The 20,149-nt window shown below is 42.4% G+C and overlaps 1 protein-coding gene across 21 annotated transcripts in view; it reads right to left on the bottom strand.

The window, feature by feature from the left end:
* The window catches only part of FHOD3 (formin homology 2 domain containing 3), a 465,123-nt gene that overhangs the window by 113,771 nt on the left and 331,203 nt on the right, over positions 1–20,149 (bottom strand). For 10 of the 21 annotated variants that reach the window (XM_072732222.1, XM_072732218.1, XM_072732220.1 and 7 more), the window contains 3 exons: positions 5,128–5,220; positions 1,960–2,301; positions 1,462–1,533 (listed from right to left, as the gene is read on the bottom strand). The exons of 5 other annotated variants lie outside the window; for them this stretch is intronic. In XM_072732222.1, coding sequence (XP_072588323.1) covers positions 1,462–1,533; positions 1,960–2,301; positions 5,128–5,220 — 507 coding nt within the window. The remainder of the gene's footprint in view (positions 1–1,461; positions 1,534–1,959; positions 2,302–5,127; positions 5,221–20,149) is intronic. 6 more of the 21 variants (XM_072732212.1, XM_072732219.1, XM_072732216.1 and 3 more) reach the window with 1 other exon arrangement.

The following is a 20,149-nucleotide window of genomic DNA, read 5'->3' as shown; positions in this document are numbered from 1 at the left end:
TAAAAATTAAAAAAAAAACTCTGAGGGAAATATGGGGTAATAGGTGGCTCATTTGGTTAAGCATCGACTCTTGGTTTCAGCTCAGGTCATGATCTCAGGGTCCTAGGATTGAGCCTTGACTTGGACTCCCTGATCAACAGGAGGTCTGCTGGAAGATTCTCTCCCTTTGTGCCTCTCCCCATCTCCACATGTGCATGCTCTTTTCCCTCTCTGTCTCAAAATAAATACATAAATCTTTAATAAAATTTTGAGGGAAGTTTCAAAACATTCTTAGGTTTTATATAAGCAGAAAGGTTAATGATCCTCAGAGTTCTAGATTAATTCTTCTATTTATTAGATGGAACGTCTGATACTCGTTGCAACTGGTATGCAAGACCTGTTCTTTGTGGTGTGCAAGAGCTGTTTTTCGAGTCTAGCTCCTCTATGCTTTTATTCAAAACAAGACGTAACTTCTTGCTGAGCACCCAGGCCGCGAGTTCCCCAAACATGGGCTCTGACAAGTGTTTTGTTGAGGAGAACTTGCCTGAAGAACCCCTAGCAGGGAGCAGCCATGGTTTGGGCCTGGTGTTTGAAGCTATTGTGTAGATGACCCCAGGAAGGAGAGAGACAGACTGCCTAAAAGAGGGGCCTGTACAACATACAAGTTAGGACCAGAACCTGGAGCAGGATGCTTGGGGTGGAAAGCACTCTCTACTTCCCTAGGTCTTTGTGCCTGTTTCCTCATGTAAATAACAGCTAATAACAGAACCTACCTCTTAGCATGAAGTAATACTTTAGGATGCTAATTTCATGGCAAGTAGAGGGCCTGACTCATAATAAATAAATAGATAAGATCAATGTTCTCAACGATTATTACTCTAAGATGGGAGTGGCCATCCATATTATCAATCAGTGATTTCAGATAATGGATTGTTCAAAATATTCCAAACCTCTATTTCCCATTCCTCACTCTGCAGAGAACCCCCAACCCAGGCAACAGTGGAAGGCAGGCACACAGGCACCTGACAAGCCTCTGTTAAAGATTCCTTGTGCAGTTTGGATTTGCACACCTCCTTCCCTCTGCTCCTCTCTCCAATTTCTACCTGAATTATTGTAGTGCTCACACTTAAATAATGTAGTTGCATGAACGCCTACGAAGGGACTCACACTGCAACTGCTTGCCATCTCATGGGGAGCAACAAGGAGTCTTTGAAAGAAAAAAATGCAGACATTAGAATAAAAACAGAAAGCTATAGAAAAGGGAAAGAGGGACGCCTGAGTGGCTCAGCAGTTGAGCATCTGTCTTCGGCTCTGGGCATGATCCCAGGGTGCTGGGATCCAGTCCCACATCAGGATCCTTACGTGGAGCCTGCTTCTCCCTCTGTCTGTGTCTCTGCCTCTCTCTCTCTCTCTATGTCTCTCATGAATAAATAAATAAAATCTTTTGAAAAAAGAAAAGGGAAAGAAAATAAAGACACCCACCTATTGGAAGAGAAAGACCGGAAGTTGTAAGGCTCAGAGGCAGAATAGGCGCTCAAGTGGGGAGAATCAGTACTGTTAAGGGAAGGAAAGTTCCACTGAAACCACTGCACAGACAGACAGAAGGACACTCCACTGCATTCTGCAGGTCAAACAAGACCCCCGCCACACGGGTAGGTGCAAAATGTCTAGATTTTGTCAGGCCATGCATATTGTTTAAAACGGTATGCTTAAACATCTATTTTTAGTAATCATATTGTAACAGAAGAGCTCTTCGATTCAAACAGATGACAGTTCTCTTCTGTCTCTTGCCTAAATACTGGTAGTTAGTTAGTTAGTAGTTGGAGAGTTGGGTTAGGCCTCAACTGCCCCCTGCTTGGACCGGACTCCACACAAACACAGCAGAAGGCAAGCTGGATGGGAGGGTACAGTCAACATGCTGGGTCTCCTTCCCTAGATTAAACTCACACAGGCCTCCAGGGGGTTGGGGCCTGGATCTACCTGCTTTCCTTCTGGGACTCAGCCTCCTTTTCCTTGGTGGACAAGGGCGAGTCCTCAAAGTCGTAGGAGAAGAGGTGGAAAGGGCTGTGAGGCACATAGGGCAGCTTTTCTATGGTCGGTGATGCCTTCAGGGGCCCAAGCGTGGCAGAGGGCCGGGAGGCAGAGGCAGGGGGCAGGGGCGGTGACAGGCAGGCAGGCCCAGAGATGTGCAAGGGACTCCCCACTGTCATCGTGCTGGCTGGAAGCCACTTTCCCTGTGAGGTGGCACTCGACAGGGTGGAGCTCTCAGGAGCAGCATCCTCTCCTGCAGGGCTCTGCTCCGAGGCAGGTCCGGCCTCTCTGCTGACCCAGTGGGGAAGAAGGGAAGTGGGGGAAGGAAAAGGAAGCAGAGGTTAGGAAGGAGAAAAAGACACAGAAACCCCACTACCGTTATGGCCACTTAACTCCAGGGTCCAGCTAGGTTTCTTGAATTGCAGCATAAAAGCCCATCACCAGAAGCTTTGGTTTGCCCAACAATCCTGACACCCTGGGCTTGTCAATCTGGGATGCAAGACTTGCCAAAATCAAGGACACATTCCCAAGAACCAGGCTGGCCTTGGTACTCAGGAGCCCCCAGAGCTCTTCTTCAGCAGCTCCCAGCCTCCCCAGTTTCTCCCCCACTGACTGTACTGGCCCCTAAATTTCCAAAGTTGGAACTTCATTTCTTTCTCTTGATCAAATCAAGGTTCTGTCCTCCTCCTATAAAGCCCAGCCTTGACGAAACGGTATCCCCCAAGCCTCATAGCCTTTACGTCCCTGCTTTCAGGTGCTTTCTCAAAAGCAAGGTATGGAAAAGGACAAAGGAGAAGAGATGCCAGCAAGCAATGCAAACCGCCAGAAAATAAAATGTTAAATAAATAATACGTAAATAATGAATAAATAACAATAAATTTAAATAAATGTTAAATAAATAAGAGTCAAATTTTACCCACTTCACACTTTTTCCACAACCCACCTCTAAGACTATGCCCTAGACATCTGGACTCCTTCAGCAGCCCAGTCCTGCCACAGTTTTAAAACTTTTCCATCTTCACAGGTTTGATTTGGACCACTTAGATCTTTTGACGTACACTCTTGGAACCTGAAAAATCTGTTAAACTCAGCATTTTTCAAAAACCATGGTCCCTCTCCCAGAGAATTTGACTCTCCGGCATGCCCATTTGGGAATGGGAGGTGAACGATTTTCTTTTCTACCTCAAATTCCGAGCTCCATCTGTATAGCAGGGCAGGGACATACCAGTTCCCCTGGCTTGATGGGAGGATGAGATGAGACCTCGCCACAGTGCCCAGCCCAGGCCTGCCACACGTGGCATGCACACACAAAGCAGCAGCCAGTAGGCAGAACAAGCAGTGGAAGACACCAACCCAAGAGAAGTAAGCAGCATCTTTCTCATCACTTTAAGGTATGATCAGATTATGCCAAGGAATAAATACATCCAGTTCAATGTTCAGGAGTACCTCAGTTACTGTCAAGACCAAGCCCCAGTGTTCAACATGCACAACTTTATTTCCTAAAACGGGAAAGCCTAACAGTAGTTTGATCAAGGATGCCTCCAGCATCAGGTCATATAGGAAAAAAGAGCCTTCAGAGCAATAAGCCACACCTACCTGTGTAAATAACAACCTTATATAAATGAAACGACAATACAACATCAAGAGGGATGCTTCAAAGTTTGCCCTTTCCAGCCAGCTTCTATTTGGTCCTAGGTGCTATATACCATAAGAGTAGCTGGGGGGCGTGGGGGGCGTGGAGATGGGGTCTGGGGGTGGTGATTGTGTGGGTGGGACAGAACGTGTACATTTAAGCACATATGGAGCCAAACCAGTGTGTTCTTTGAGGGTCTACATGATCTCCTGCGGCTAATTTTCAACCTAATGTGTGACTATCAACGAAACTTCCTCCCTCTTCAGAGCACACCTAGCTGATTATCTTTACCCCCAGACATCAGCAGTTCCACGTAGGTGAGGGGCTCTGTCTAATGACAACCTTTCTCCACCTTTCTCCCCCCTCATTCTGACACACATGGCTCACTCTTTGTCACCAGGTCATTCTTTTCCTCTCTCCACACTGCACCCTGTTGGCTTCTTCCCTGACAGTTTCCAAAGCAGGGAAATAATCACTAGTTTCTCAGATTAGATAGGATTCCATGGCCCCTGGGAGCTGTGGGTGTGTCGGTGCATCCAAATGGACCACTTTTATGCCACTGGTGTCTGGGGAAAGAGGCCAGGCAGCAAAGAATCACGTTGACTTTGAAGTTCATAAGAAATAATTTTTTACCCTAATTTATCCAAGACCTCTTTGATTTTTGCTTATTTGTGGAAAAACAGTAAAAAAGTCAATTGGCTGTGGTAATCAGTTAAATGAAAAAAAAATTCAACTTTTGAATATTAGAACATGAAATTACCTGTGATCAATTTTTATTTTTTATAAATATATTATTTTGGGAATCTATAAAATCAAAAAATAACTGCCAGGAGCCTATATCTGTTAACACTGCCTGAAGACAGAAAGCATGAGCAGAAGACAGTAAACTCCCTCAAAAGGTTGTAGAATTGTGTTACTTATTCTTGATGTGAAAACAGATAATGGGAAATTTTTCTAGGTTGCATCGGGTGAAACGGACTCCTGTCCAAATACTTGGATAAAAAAACAAACCCACATAATTAATGCAGTCATTTACCCACACATTTTAGCAGCTATTACATTGGTAAAATTAATAGGAAGAAGGGGATACATGCAATTATCCTTCCGACAATGCTGAAAGGGTTAATAACATTTTCTGAGCAGATGTTCAGAAACATCTGAACTAGAAGGATTCACTAGAAGTGAACCCTTCTAGTCACTGCCCATCTAAGCCAGAACACTAAGGAGGAAGGGAACAGCAGGGAGAAAGCCAGCTACGTGATTTTTCTGTAAAGCATGGTAAGGAAGGGGAAGTGCAGTTCTCTAACCAACACGTGCTCAGTGATTTCTTCAAAACCAGTCACTGTGTGGCTCTGTGTTCAGGGTAAAGATTTGCCAGTGGGAGCCAGTGAGGAAAGGAGATTTCTGAAAGGTGGCTGCAAACTATCTAACCGGAAGGAACCTCGGGCTATTAGTGGGAGCCTGGGAGGGTCCAGGCTCGGTACCTGTCCTTGCCCTGACAGGGGGCATCGTCCTCTCTCTCTTCCTCTGAATTGGGCTCCGTGACTGGCTGCTCCTCTTCCTCCTCCTCCTCTTCCCTAAGACAAGGCCAGGAAAAGAGAAATGCACAGAGACAAGATGGAAAAACGAGATAAACGTTACAAACAGGAAGATGAGCAAAAAACAGAACACAATGACACACTCCAGCTGGCTGAAATGAAAAGAACACACTCAGTCTGTTAGGAGAGAGGAGAAAGTTCTGAGGTGAGGAAACTCGAATGTGGGTAAAGATACAATAACCCCGCACGGGCCAAGTTTCTCTGTCAAGTTGGCTGGAGGCCACTGCCCTGCACCCCTCAGATGGGATTCAGAGCAGCTCCTGGCCTTGGGCAGGCCTCTGTGATGGCTGGCCTCCTCCACCCAGAATCATGCAGCGAATGCTCTCGGCGATGTCCAGCTCCTGCAGAAAGCATAGAGCCCCCACTTCGCTGCACCCCTCTCAGTTTGAAATGACTGAGGGTCAGACCAATCCAGCACTTACCCCCATGGGGAACACATGGTTTTTACATTCTCTTTCCCAGTAAACGTGGTGCAGGCGACTGATCCACTCCCACTTCAAGGATGGACACGTGGTCCTGGTAGAGTCTACAGTGTCACCCCTGGGATTTCTCCTGGAGCCCTTAGGGATGAGTCACTGTAAGGGCACCCTAAGTGTGTAGCTACTAGTGGAGGAAGCCTGCCTGTGACCAAAAGCAATCCAAGGAGAGTAGAGTTGGGTGAGGGCAAGGGGGGTAATCCCACAACAATTTTAATACTTGGATCCAGCACTTTTGAAGCTCTACCCTCGCCTTTCAGTAATGGACGATAATAAATTCTCACTTTCGCTTAAGGCAGCTTAATTTGGGTTTTGTCCTGGCAGCTACATGGGTACAGACTTTGATAACTGAATCATTACCTTCCTTTGGGCTCTGAGCCCTGTCAACACCTGACTTGTGTCACTGTCTACATGGAACACCTACCCCACACCCTGTGGACTTCTTGATCCCTTGTGTTCTTGAACTCCAGTGACCTTCACCTTTTTTCACTTCAGCCCATCACACTCTGGACTTCACCATCACACAGAACAAGTCCACCTTGGAAATCTTTCCAAACATCCTACCTTCCCATCCCTGGCCACAAACCCCCCTCACCCCCATCTCTCATTCCTCTCCTCCCACCAGAACTCCACTGCCATCTCTTTGTGTCCATCCTCTACCTTTTCAACGCTGCCAGCTCCTTCTTGCCCTGAATACCAACGAATGTACCATTTCCCACCCCAGGCACCATTTTGCCAAGATCTTTAATTTCTTTGCTCCCATTGTCCTTTGCTTGTGTTTTCTCTTTTTACTGGAATATAAAGTATATTCAGAAAAGTACATGAATCACTGAAGTTTCACAAAATAAACACATCCCTATAACCAGGACTCCCTTTGTACTCCCTTCCAATTGCTTCCCTTCCCTATACCTCACTTCAAATAGCAGAGATTAGCCGGGTCTGTTTTTCTCCTGTCTAGAAGAAATCACACCATGTCCAGCTTCTTTTGTCCACCATAACATTTGTGAGGTTCATCTACGTTAGATGCCACTGAAGATCATTCATTCTTGTTGTTATAAAATACTCCCTTGTAAAAAGACCACAATTTAGTTACCCAGTCTACTGTTGATAAACGAGGCAGTTCTCAGTTTGGGGTGATTTTGAATAGGGCTATTATGAGCATTGTCATACATGTCTCTCATCAACTATGTGTATATCTTACTATGCAGTATGTATCTAGGAATGGCATTTCTGGGTCATATATGCTTGGGTTCATCTTTACTAGAAACCGTTAAGCAATTTTTTAAGATGTACATCCCATAAGTAGTAGATGAGCATCCTGCCTGTCCCACATCCTTGCCAAGATTTGGTGTTTTTTGTCTATTTCATTTTGGTTACCTAATCTGCCTGTGGTGACATCTCATTGTGGTTTTAGTTTGCTTTCCTGATGACTCGTGAAGCTGGGCACTTTTGTCATATGGTTAGGTGTCCTCCATTTAGTTTACCTCTTTTTGAAGTATAAGTACTTGGCCCATTGTTCAGGTTGTATTTTTCTTTTTGATTTGTAGAAATTCTTTATATAACTTGGGTACAAGTCTCTTGCCATACTTAACATGTTGCAAGACTCTTTTCCCTCTCTGCAGGTTGTTTTTGGATTCACTTTATGGTATCTTTTAATAAATGAAAGTTCTTAATCATAAAAAAGTCCTATTTCTCTTTTTTCTTTGTGAGTTAGTGCCCTTTGTGTCCTGTTTTTACAATATTTTGCCTATACCAGGGTCTTAAAGGCATTCTCTTATGTACCCTTCTCATAGCTTATTACACCTTTCATGTTTATACTTGCAATTCATCCAGAATTGATTTTTGTATATCATGTGAGATAAGTGTTAGACATATTGTTCCTCTATATGGATATACAACTGGCCCAGAATCATTTAGAAAAAGAGGTCATTATTTTCCCTACTTTAATATCATTATTATCATAAATCAGGTAAATACCTATGGGTTATGGAACTTTTTCTTACCAAAGAGGAATTTTCAATGTGTGAATACCTTGCTACCTAACTTACTGTAGTTTTAAGGCAGATCTTGACATTGTATAGCGTCAATAAGTCCCTGACCCTTTGCATTTCTATGAGAATTTTTTTTAGTTTTTAGTTGTTTATTAAGAGAAACTATTCCATAACCCAGTGTTCGTGTTTCATAGCTCAGGAACACAGGACAGTCAGTGACAAGCTTCAGTGAAATGCAACCCAAAGAAATTCTTTATATTCTAAATTCGCTTTGCACTCTGAAAGATACCAGCTTTCTTCATCTCCTCAAAATCTTTCATGGAATCATAATTTCTTTAGAAATCTACATATGCTTTCTTTCTTGGTTCAGCCACAGCAAACTTATAGAAAGCTGCAACCCCCAGGGATACAGCGAATCCCTCTGGGGATATCCCCAGGGATACAGGGATACAACCCTCAACGATATGAAATCGCAGACGCTTGGCCAGAAGGCCTCGCATCTGAGGTTTCATCAAAGTGCTTGAAGTCATGGTAGTGATTCTCCTTAACACCTACCTCAAACCTAACGTCCTTCCTAACAGAAATGGACCTCTATGAGAATTTTCAATCAGCCTGTCAATTTCCATAAAAATCATGCTGGACTACTGTTTGGGATTATATTAAATTTATATACAAATTTGCAGAACAACATTCCTTTATACACGACTTCAGAATTGACATCTACATACTGAGTCTTTCAAACCATGGATTATCCCATGGTCTGGGATAATCTTATTTAAATCTAATCTTTTTCCAACCTTCTTTAATATCTCTTAATACTGTGGAAACTTTTCAGTAGAGATTTTACATATCTTTTGTTAAATTTTTTTCTAGGCATAAATTTTGATGCTATGTTACATTTATCAATTTCTAAACTTCATTTTCTATTTGTTTGTGGTGTATTTTTTTAAAATTTACCTTGGACCTACCAACTTTTCTAAATTTATTAATTGTAATACTTCTTACATTGATTCTTTTAGATTTCCTATGTAGACAATCACATCATCTGTAAGTAATGATTGTTGTTTTTTGCTTTCAAATTCTCATGCCATCCTTGCCTTATTACACTGGCTATAAACGCCAGTATGATATTAAATTGAAGTGATGAATTTAAGTATTCCTTTATTTTTCCAAATATCAGGGGAATGTATGAGATTTGCCATAATTTTGTGTGGATATTCTTTACCAGATTAAAGTTTCCTTGTTTGGTAAGAATTTTTACCATAAATGAATGTTGGATTCTGTCAAAGGTTTCTTTTTTTTCCATTTAAAAAGATAATCTTATGTTTTTCCCCTTTTTCTATTAACAATGAATTATAAAGTCTGCTTTTTTAAAATATCAAATCTGTATTAAACCTTGCATACCCGGAATAAATCCAGCTTTGCTGCATTATTCTTTTTATATACAGCTGGGTTCTATTTGTTAATATTTTATCATGAATTTTTTTCCCACATCTTCTGGAAAAATTGATCAGAATTTCTCTTTCTTATAATGCATTTGTCAGGTTTTGGAGTCAAAGTTATGCAAACCTCATAAAGAATCAGAGCAGAGAAGGTGACAACTTTAAGAACAAAGGAAGTAGTCATATATCTGAAAAAGATTAAAGCAGAGTTGGCTGAATTTGGTGACTGATCAGATGTAAAGGAAAAAGGGAGGGAGAAACATTGGCAAAATAGAATGATTAAATGCCCCTTACCTGGATTGAAGGGTGCCTCTATCACAAACAAGGAGGTCAGGGGAATGGTGAGGGCAGCATTCCTCCTATAATGCTACCAGACGCAAACTCACATACCTAGTCTGTTCTTCTGAGACTGGGATCGCTTTCACTCACACATCACCCTTTATCAGCTTTAGTCCTTTTTTTCTCCCACCTGCTCTAATAGCAGCCCAGATGAAACTGTTCCTTCAATCTTCAGCCCGATGCTACCACCTTCACAAGGCTTGAGTGGGAATTCGCAGACGCTATTACTTCTGGTCTACCAAGAATGCCGTCTATCCTGACAACCAATGGGCCTCTCTTCTTTAAAACAAAATATGGAGTCTCTCCCTCCAAAATATTTTTATTTTACTGGCTCCCCCAGGAGGTAAAGTCATCAGAAGCAAAGTCTGCTAAAGTTGGAGATGCTCAGAGCCAGGCTGCCTGGGTTGTACTCCAGCTACACCACCTACTGCTGTGTGATCTTGGATCCCTTTGTTCCTCATCCCTACATGTGATACAACAGTAACTACACCTTGTGGGAGGGTTGTATTCATATGTAAAAGCACTTTGAAAAGGCTTGGCACTCGGCAGACAAATCAGTTTGTTTTAGTTATGGGCCATCATTATCAACATCAACACTGCCTTTTGGGCCCCCTTAGGAAATCTCTAATATCTTCCACCAGTGGACATTCAGAACTCTGCTTGATGTCCTAAAAAACAAGACACAGCATTCCATACCACTGACAGACAGCAACACTTCCATTTATAACTTCTGCCTGTGTAAGCTCTTTTTGATCCGTCTCTCTTCTACATAGCTGCCCCACAGATGTCTGAAGTTCACGATCCAGACCTACATCCCAAACTGTACTCTCTTTAGGCTAAACATCTTCTGATCCTGCACTAAACTGTCACATGGCTTGTGTGTGCCATAGCTTTACTATCATGAATGGCAAGCCAGGACCAGTAGCAGGCAGCACAATGACCTACCTGGAGGACCCAGTTCCAGGGTGGCCTATGGTCAAGGCACTGGCCTTGCCCTATAATCCAAATGGATGGAGAAAGAGATATTCTCTCATAGAACACAGGACTTTGTATGCTTGATTTTAGTTTCAGCCCATGATGAATTAGTCAAACAGAATCTTTCATGCTGATAATATTTAAGATGAAGAATTAGTTCAGACAATTTTGCTTTTCCCCTAGCTGAATTTTCCCTTAAAGTATAACTTAATTTTGTTTACATTTGTCTAAAAGGAATTCTGGGTCTTTGACCTTTGGCTTTCAAATATGATGAAGGGTGTTTTGTTTTTTAACTGATAAGGAGTTACTCCAGGGCACAGGTCTACTCTGAATCCAACAGGCACTTTCCTTTTTACCACAAGCAATCTCAGACTGGAGGCCACCCTTTCCATATTAGAAAAGAGACCAAGAGGCCCAATGTCTGACCATTCTGTGGCATATATTTTCCATCAAAGCAAACTTTACTTCCTAAATTTGGGTCTTGGGCTGATGTTACACCTCTTAGGCTTCAAAAGACAAACAAAAAGGAAAATGGATGTTGCTCAACTTTTCAAAAGTACAAAAAAACATTTAAAACAGTGTTAAAGTATATTCTAAGACCAAAATACTATGGATGAGAGAATCAAACAATGAATTCAAAGAAGGCATTCAAGTACATCTAACAGACACAAACTCAAAAACATTTTTTAGGGGTGCCTGGGTGGCTCAGTGTTTGAGCATCTGTCTTTGGCTCAGGTCATGATCCCAGGGCCCTGGGATCAAGTCCTGCATCAGGCTCCCAGTGGGGAGCCTCTGCCTATGTCTCTGCCTCTCTCTCTCTTTGTCTCTCATGAATAAATAAAATCTTTTAAAAATACACATTAAAAAAAAATAAAAACAGGGGATCCCTGGGTGGCGCAGCGGTTTGGCGCCTGCCTTTGGCCCAGGGCGCGATCCTGGAGACCCGGGATCGAATCCCACGTCGGGCTCCCGGTGCATGGAGCCTGCTTCTCCCTCTGCCTGTGTCTCTGGCTCTGTCTCTGCCTGTGTCTTTGGCTCTGTTTCTCCTTCTATCTCTCAAGAATAAATAAATAAAATCTTTAAAAAAATAAAAATAAAAAAAAAAACAAAAGTATAAAATTGGGCAAAATACATGGTCATGGCCAATAAATTTATATGAAGAGATATTTTAACCTATCAATCAGGAAATATAAATCCAAAACACAATGAGATACCATCTTATCTCTACCTGGAAAAATTTAGAAGTCTGGTAACACCAAGTATCAAAGATAATGTAGACCAACTGACTCACATATTGCTGATAGGAATGTGCATTGGTATAAACACTTTGGCAAAACAATTGGTGCTATCTGTAAAGCTAAACACCTGAAAGATGACCCAGAAATACCACAGCTAGACGGCCCTGTTACACCCCAGAGCAGTGGTTGTAAACTAGGGTGATTCAGTCCCCCAAGGGACATTTGTCAATGGACATACTTTCAGTTGGCACAGCTGAGGAGAAGGTGCTATTGTCATCTAGCAGGTAGAGGACAAGGATGCTGTCAAACATCCTTCAATGTACGGGAGAGTCCTCCACAAGAGAATTCAGTCCAAAATGTTAGTAGTGCCAAGGTTGAGAAACCCTCCCTAGAGATATTGAAACACTCATGCACCACGATATGAGTCTAAAAATACTCTCAGCAGCACTCTTTGTAATTGTCAAGAAATGGAAGCAACCCAAATGCTCAGCAACAAGGAAAATGATAAACAGATTGAGGTATATTCCAAGCAGTGAAAATAGATCATGGTTGGCTTCACATGACAATATGGATGAACATTAGATACGTAATGTGGAGAAAGCAATTGTAAGAAGGAGCACACAATATGATACACTTTCTAAAAGTTCAAAAAGGCAAACCTGTGTGAGGGGTTTAGTTATACATATATGTTTGATAATATTATAAAACAACTTCATAAAGACAATATTTTAGTAAACAATATTTTAGAGTGTTGGTTACCCAGGCACAGAGATGGGAAACATGGAAGCACATGGATAGGTATAAGTTAGGGGAAATGCTCTGGTTGTTTTAGCTAGGCCGCAGACTCACTGATTTTTTTTTTTTTTTTTTATGTATCAGTAAATCAATTTTACATAAAAACAAACTAGGAGAGGGCCACACATGGAGCAACAGTGACAATACACCATAAACCAAGGATTATGATTGATCCAAACTTGTACAACTGGGATTTTTACAATAGGTTTTTTCAAGAGCAGTTGTAGGTTCACAGCAAAACTAAGCAGATGATAGAGATTTCCCATAAGTAACAACAGTTTTTTCAAAAGCAAAAAGTTTAACTATGGGACAGGAGTGCTCTCTCCCTTTATCCAACAAATATTTATTGAGCATTTATTTTATGCAAAATTCTGGTTCCTACCCTTCGAGTTTACAGACCTGTTAGAGACCAAGCCAGTAGCTAATTGTACCAGGAAGTATTCAACTGGGGCTGACTGGCCTGGAAAATGAGACTTCCATCCAGTGCTGCTGGAGCAAAACGAAGGTGGCAGGGGAAGAACTGAGCAGAGGACAAGATGGATTTTTGCATAGGACACTGCCTTACTCAAACCTTAGGATTCAATCCAATTTGCCCACCTAAAACTCTAACTTTCTCTACTGTCTCTCCAACTTCATTTCCCACTCTCCCTTCCTGAACCTCCACACCCCCAGTCTTACTGGATCTATTAATCTATCAGCCCAATGTCTGGTATATTTCAGTTTTGGGGTCCCTCGCAGAAGCCATTTCCCTGCCTGGAGATGCTGCTTCAGCTTATTTCTCCAGTAGACCAGTCCCCATGGTCAGCCAGTAAATATCAGCTGACTGTGGCATTTTTTTTTGGCACTAAGGACCTACCATGATGTTCAGCATGGAGACACTTGCTAAGGGTGGTTAAAGAACAAGATTGGCAAGAACTGAGATATGGCCTTAGAGACCTCTCCATGTTGCAGATAAGAAAGATGAGGTCCAGGGAGTGCAAAGATCATACAACCTGCCAGGAAGAACTCTGGTCTCCTGATATCCAGGCTAGTATCCTTTCTACCAGCCAGCCTACTCCAAGAAACCAAAGCAGAATCTCAACTGGTTTTATCACCCTGTCATCACTGAACTGTCCTTCTAAGCAACAGTCTCCTGTAATGTGCTTCTCAATCCTCCTCTTGCACAGCACAGACAATCTAATACACAACACACTAGCATAATGAACAGGGCTGCCTACAGCCCCCGGTTATCCCAGACCTGCCTGGTTGCCTTGAACAGATCAGTGTCTGAACATGAGGGTGACACTCGACATAGGTATGACATTTGTGGCAATTAATTGGAATGTGGTCTCAAGGTTCAGACCAAATGCACACATTTTGTATGCTCCACTTAATTCTGTAAAATGTACATGACTTAGCAAAATTAGATGAAAAAATATGTAATAGAAATGTTTTGTTAAGTTTATGACAGAAAAAGTGTCCCCTTGGCTCCGTTTGCATCACTCTGTGTTAACAAATACTTAAACCAGTTCAGATTTAGCTTTGCAGTGACTCACACTTTCTGTTAACTATAAGACTGTTTCTAGGTTACCAAGGGCCAAGATGAGTTTTGAAAATTTCCAATTAGTGATCTTAATCAGTTAAGAGATATATCTGACAAAGTGAAGATTTCATTCAAAAATAGTTTTATTATCCATCAAATTAAAAAAAAAAGGTTCCCTTAAAAGATTTTTTGCCAGCCAAGAGAATGAGAAGACATTTAACTGAGCCCAGCTGTTGCTCTGATGTTTCCATGGTGAGAACTCAAAGTTAGGCAGTAAAGTATTTATTGTCCCTGTAGCATGCAAAGTTTAGAAGAATAAAGCACAGGCCGTGGATACCGAATATATCTAAGAACTGGACTACTGGCCAGAATCTTAATGCATAAGCCAGTATTTTGTTATCCTGTTTTAGAATAAAATACTAATGGATCCAATACATTCTCTCTGTTGAAAACATGGAATAGTTTAATATAATGGAATTCCAGTCTATAGAGTATAAACAGCCATAGAAAAAAATACATTAGCTAGGTTGCAGCTAACAGGCATAAAGGTAATTCAGGTGCCAAGCTAATTGTATCAATCCAATGATAACTACAGACAGTAGTGAGACAACTCACTACTTTGAGTGTGCTTTGATTTTGATATAAAAAGACCAATAAAACACTTTATTCTAAGCCACAGATACTAGTAAATTGTGTTAAATGTCCCTTAGAAATCTAGGAGAGAAGTGAAACTAAGATAAAGGGACTAGAATTCTCTATGGGCTTTTGGAAGTGAAAGGGATGCCAAGTCCCAAGCTGAGGTTTCAAGACCGCAGCCTCCAGAGATGAAAACAGCCCTGCCGCATGTCTAGCTTGACTTCTTACTTATCTCACCCACATAATAAAGTAAAACAGCAAGATGGGAGCTTCCAGCTGGAGTGGCCTTTGATAATGGAAGACACAAAATTGTATGGACGTTAAATAAATTCTCCCATTTCTAGAACTTGTGCAACTACTAGTCTAATAAGATGTTTACTGGTCAAGCTTAATTTTAAATGTTTCAAATAATGGCCCCTCTTACACATACTGTCTCATGTTTCTCACAGATGGGAAGAGAGGTATACTAAAGAGTGAAAAACTTTTAGCTATAAATCACAGAAACAGGATATGTCCATCTTTGAGAACCAGATACCAAATGCAACCACCATGAGGAAGGCAATGTGTTTCAGAGTTTGTGTGCAGTAATATCTTTCTAACTCATGACTCAGTTTGCTTCTAGAATTCTAATTGCCCTTTCACATGCTTTAGACTTGAACCCACCAGAGTCAACTCTTAATATGGTAATAAAGTACAGATAATTGACATCTGGAGATAAACCTCAAATCTTACATTTCAGCCAGGGTTTTTCTCAACAACCTCATTTTCTATTTCTACCCCCTCAAGTCATGCCTCCAAATTACCAATAGTAACCACATGGACTTGTGTGGGTAGCATTTGCTTTCTACTTCACTGGCCATCTGCCTGTGAAGATGCCAATGAAAACTGAATTGTGTAAAAAGAAGGTAATAGGAAGAGAATAAAAGAGCAGGAAAGGCCAAGAACTATCTACAAGGACCATCCCAAAGGAACTGGATATGTGCCACCAGTCCATAAGGGGCTCAGCCTAGTCCGAGAGGGCAGTCCTGGGAGATCCAGCAGTGAGGACTACTGATTCTTTCTCCAGTGTGGGCCTCAAATTCTCCATGGCCCATAGCAACCTCCAGCCTAATGATTCCCATCCATGAGATACATAATTTTAAAATGTTAGGGGCGCCTGCATGGCTCAGTTGTTTGAGTGTCTGCCTTCAGCTCAGGTCATGATCCCAGAATCCTGGAATTGAGTCCCATATTGGACTCCCTGCTCTACAGGGATCCTGCTTCTCCCTCTCTTGGTCTTGACCCCCACCCCCACATCTCATTAATAAATAAATAACATCTTTTTAAAAAAATAAGTGAAATGTTAATGCTTAGGTCCTCCCTTCAGAAGCTTATTCCAACATCTTTTTTATTATTATTATTATTCATGAGAGACAGAAGGAGAGGTAGAGACACAGGCAGAGGGAGAAGCAGGCTCCCCCACTGGGAGCCCGATGAGGGATTTGATCCCAGGACCCTGGGACCACGACCTGAGCAAAAGGCAGACACTCAACCACTGAGCCACCCAGGTGCCCCATATTCCACCATCTTAAGGTGTAGTCTGAGCATGCATTATTGTCAGTGTTCCACAGGGTTGAGAACCATTGCCCTAGTCCAAGGTACCAGTGTTTTTCAATAGTTCTGCATCAATAGCTACCACCCAGAGTACCAATGTCCACTTTTCCTCACCTCCAATCTGATCCCCACCAGCCAGACAGGCATCTCTTCAGATTTATGTGGCTAAGTCTTGCATGTCAAATAGCCACCAGACTCCATGCTATGGTTTCCAACCTCCCACAGGACTTACCCTGTTGGCGGTGCAACCTTGTCTCACCCCCGTGGCACTTCTGTGTCCCCATCCACACTCTATAATCTTGTCTCTTGAGATCCCCTACCAGTTCCCTGGACACATCAAGCCCTTTCCTCTCTTTGCCACTAAGCATGGCAATCCCTCCCTCAGCCCAGGGAGTTCTTCTCATCTTTCAGGATTCAGCCTAAATTCCTGAGGAGATATCTTAGACCACCCCCTCCCACTATCCTTTCTTCTAAAGAACCTTTTAAAAATTCAGATGTTATTACAGGCATACATGTGTCCTTCAAAAAAGCATACTACTACTGATAACAATTAAGTTCCCTTTGGTCAGGGATATCCACTGCTACAAATCTGGTGGGTAAATCTCCAGATTAAAAGAATATTTAAACATAGATTATTATATAATCATTTTATGCAGCAAGTTTTTATACAGCAGCATATAGTCAGAAGGTCAGTACTTCTAGTTTTGGTGCATTTCTTATAACTGCTGGTTGCATTCCATCATATGCTTATTTCACATCCTACTTTAGCTAGCCAGTCCCCAGTTCTTTGCTCCTACATGTGATGTTGTAATGAAATCCCTCCCCCTAGCTTTGTGCCCTTCTGCAAGTTCTCTTCAAGGGTATACCCTCATATCCCAGACTACCCTCTACCACACAGTCGTTTACTTCCTTTAAAGCCTCCTTCCAAAGCTGCACACATTTCCTTGTTACACTACTTACACACTCACTGTCTGAGGCTTCATAAGGGTCATTTCCACCATTGTATCCCAGAACCAAGAATGTGGCAGACACAAGAATATAGGAGCTGGATGAATAATGAACGAATGAACATGATCTCGCTTTCCTTTAGCCCGTTAACTAGTGTTTCTGCCACAAACTCAAAGCAGTAATCCTAATATCAAGGCTCATAAAATATCAATATTAAGAAGTCTATCCATGTGAAATCACTCTGAAATAAGATGCTCAGTATTGGGGATTTCTCTTCCAGAGGTTTGGTGGCTTGCTCATTTACTTACAGACATGAGCTATCATGATATAGACCCTAGCCCCAGCCATGTTTTTTACAGACACAAAGGTACCTCATCTTTGCTTTTTTTCCCATCTCATGATCAAAATTATTTACCTTTCTAATTCAAAGGCAACTTTACAAAGCTTGTCATAGGTGGAAAAAAATGTTTTTCTATATCTTCTAAAGTCCAGTTAAGTCAGTTTTTGTTTCAGTTTGGAAGTCTGCTGCTGACACAGGTCACTATACTCTCCATCCCATCCAACACCTCTGCGAGATAGATGCCTGCATGCGGCAGGCCCTGACTGGCCACTTCTTCATGGGGGCTTATCACTAGCCATTTTTAATCTCATGTTTATAAAACCAGAACCACACACAGTTGAGAGGGAAAAAAAAAAACCCACCAAACCTCTCAGGAATGAAATTATTTCTCTGGGGCAATGTGAATACCATAGTTGAATATTCCTAAAGTGTGATATAATTGTTTCTGAATTCCTCTCTGAGTTCTTGTGTCTTTGGGAAGCATGCTCTATCACGATCATCAAAAGGCATTTAGGTTGCAGATACCTGTCCTAGATGTGCCCAGGCTTCCTTGAATTCTCAAAGGACAAGGCTGGCTTCCCTCTTGGCTGGGTTCCACGTCTCAGGGATCCCTCCAAGGAAAGCAGGGTCTACCGAGGTGGAGATAGGGGCCTATAGTCTCTCATTTATTCTAGTTTTTATTTATTTGTTTTAAGATTTTATTTATTTATTCGTGAGAGAGAGAGAGAGGGAGGGAGAGGGAGAGGCAGGCAGAGACACAGACAGAGGAGAAGCAGGCTCCATGCAGGGAGCCTGAAAGCCCAATGCAGGACTTGATCCCAGACTCCAGGATCACGCCCCGGGTAGAAGGAAGGTGCCAAACCACTGAGCCACCCAGGGATCCTCTCTAGTTTTTAAATATACTCTGTGTGGGCCATTCTCATCATTCTAAGCACTTAGCCTGGCTTGCTCCTTGAATTCTCACAGGAGCCCTGAGGTAGGTACTATTATTACTCCATTCACAGATGAGGAAGTCCAGCAGAGTGGTTAAGGAGTTTCCCCAGAGTTACACAGCTAGTAAGGATCTGAACCCAAGTAGTGCAACTCTAGCATCCAAGCTCCTAACTACGATGCTATATGCTACCTCTGCTGTTACCATTTCTCTGTGGCAAAACAAAAACAAAAACAAAACCTCGTCAATATAAGGACTGGAAGAAGCCATTAATCCTTTCTTCTTCCAGATTCTTTCCAGCACATCAATGTCTCTTCTCACTGAATTCAAGAGCACAATGAGTCTACAGCTCTCACCCCTTGCTCATCCCACCAAGGTCCCATCTCACTAGCACAGACTCAGTTGAGAGCACCACCATGAGACATATTTGGACCAAGGCTATAGTACATGTTAATTTTGGTCAGTTTTTGAACCATAAACATTACTTCACTCAGAAATAAATATTTTTTGAATAGGAATATGATGTTTCTGTGATCACGGTCAGCATGCTGACCACATACTGTGAGACAAGAATGCCATCAAGCCAGGTCTCTCTCTTTGGGCTTATCCCCTTCAATCTCCAAAGCCTCGTCCTGCAAAATGCCTCACCAGTCACACCTCTGGCCACTCTTTCTTTTCACCAGGTCAGATTTACCTTCTTCAATCTACATTTTTTGGGTTTAATTTCCCTGTTCATTCAACCTTTGTAAGTGAAGAGTTACCACCGAGCTTCCTCCACAGACTCTTGTCAAGCAAAGGCAATTACATTCCTCCTTGCATGACTGGACCCAAACAGCTCACTCAGGAATCATTAGAAAGCCTCTGCTCCATTTCCAAAGGCATCCTGGGAATTGCACAAGACAGAGAGAGACAGATGCTCACTCTCCAGAAGGACCACCCACACCCACACGGACTACCAAGGAAAAGCAAGCTCCTCTGGAAAGGGCTTTGAACATTCAGAACATTGGAGGAGAAGGTGCACATTATAGGAAATGTGGTGTTTGCCCCGGTCAAGGGGAAGCAGGCTTGACACCGAAAGTAAATTCCCAGAGCAAGTCAAAGATTTAATGAGAAACAAGAACCTTTCCTGCTCTTTGAAATGTGCTCACTATGGCTCTCCCCATAAAGGCTGTCTCTTCTTGAAACATCACACTAGGGCAGGCCACTCTAGCTTGAAAAATATTCACACTTGAAGACGACCGATTTCAAGGTTCATTGACTTGGCAAGTAAGTGAGCTTCTCGGTTCCGGCATTTCACAGGATGAGAATTCTACAGTTTGCTTTCCAGGGCTCTAACTAGTCACTTCTCTGCTCACTTGGTTTCTCCCTGGGTTATGGCATTTAAGCCTAGACTTCAACCATCATCTACCCATACCTGAATACCAGAAATGTCTCTATAGCTGACCAGGGGAAGCTGTACTTGTGACCCACTGACAGACACACTTAATGCCCAAGGTTTGCAAAGTGTCCTGACAGCCACCCCAGGATGCTGGGCTAGCGGCTGCCTGGGAATCACCCAGACTCCTTTCTCTCACCATCAAATCCAGTCACCGTCCTGTGAATGTGCTGTCTCCTCACCTGCTCCTATTTGCCACTCCCCCAGCCACTGCCTGAGTCAGGCCCTCTCCTGGGCTGTCGCCACC

Source organism: Vulpes vulpes, chromosome 13 (assembly GCF_048418805.1).
Source record: "Vulpes vulpes isolate BD-2025 chromosome 13, VulVul3, whole genome shotgun sequence".
In the NCBI taxonomy this organism is placed as follows: domain Eukaryota; kingdom Metazoa; phylum Chordata; class Mammalia; order Carnivora; family Canidae; genus Vulpes; species Vulpes vulpes.
The sequence above is the reverse complement of the archived record's forward strand: the minus strand, read 5'-3'. Positions and strand labels throughout refer to the sequence as shown.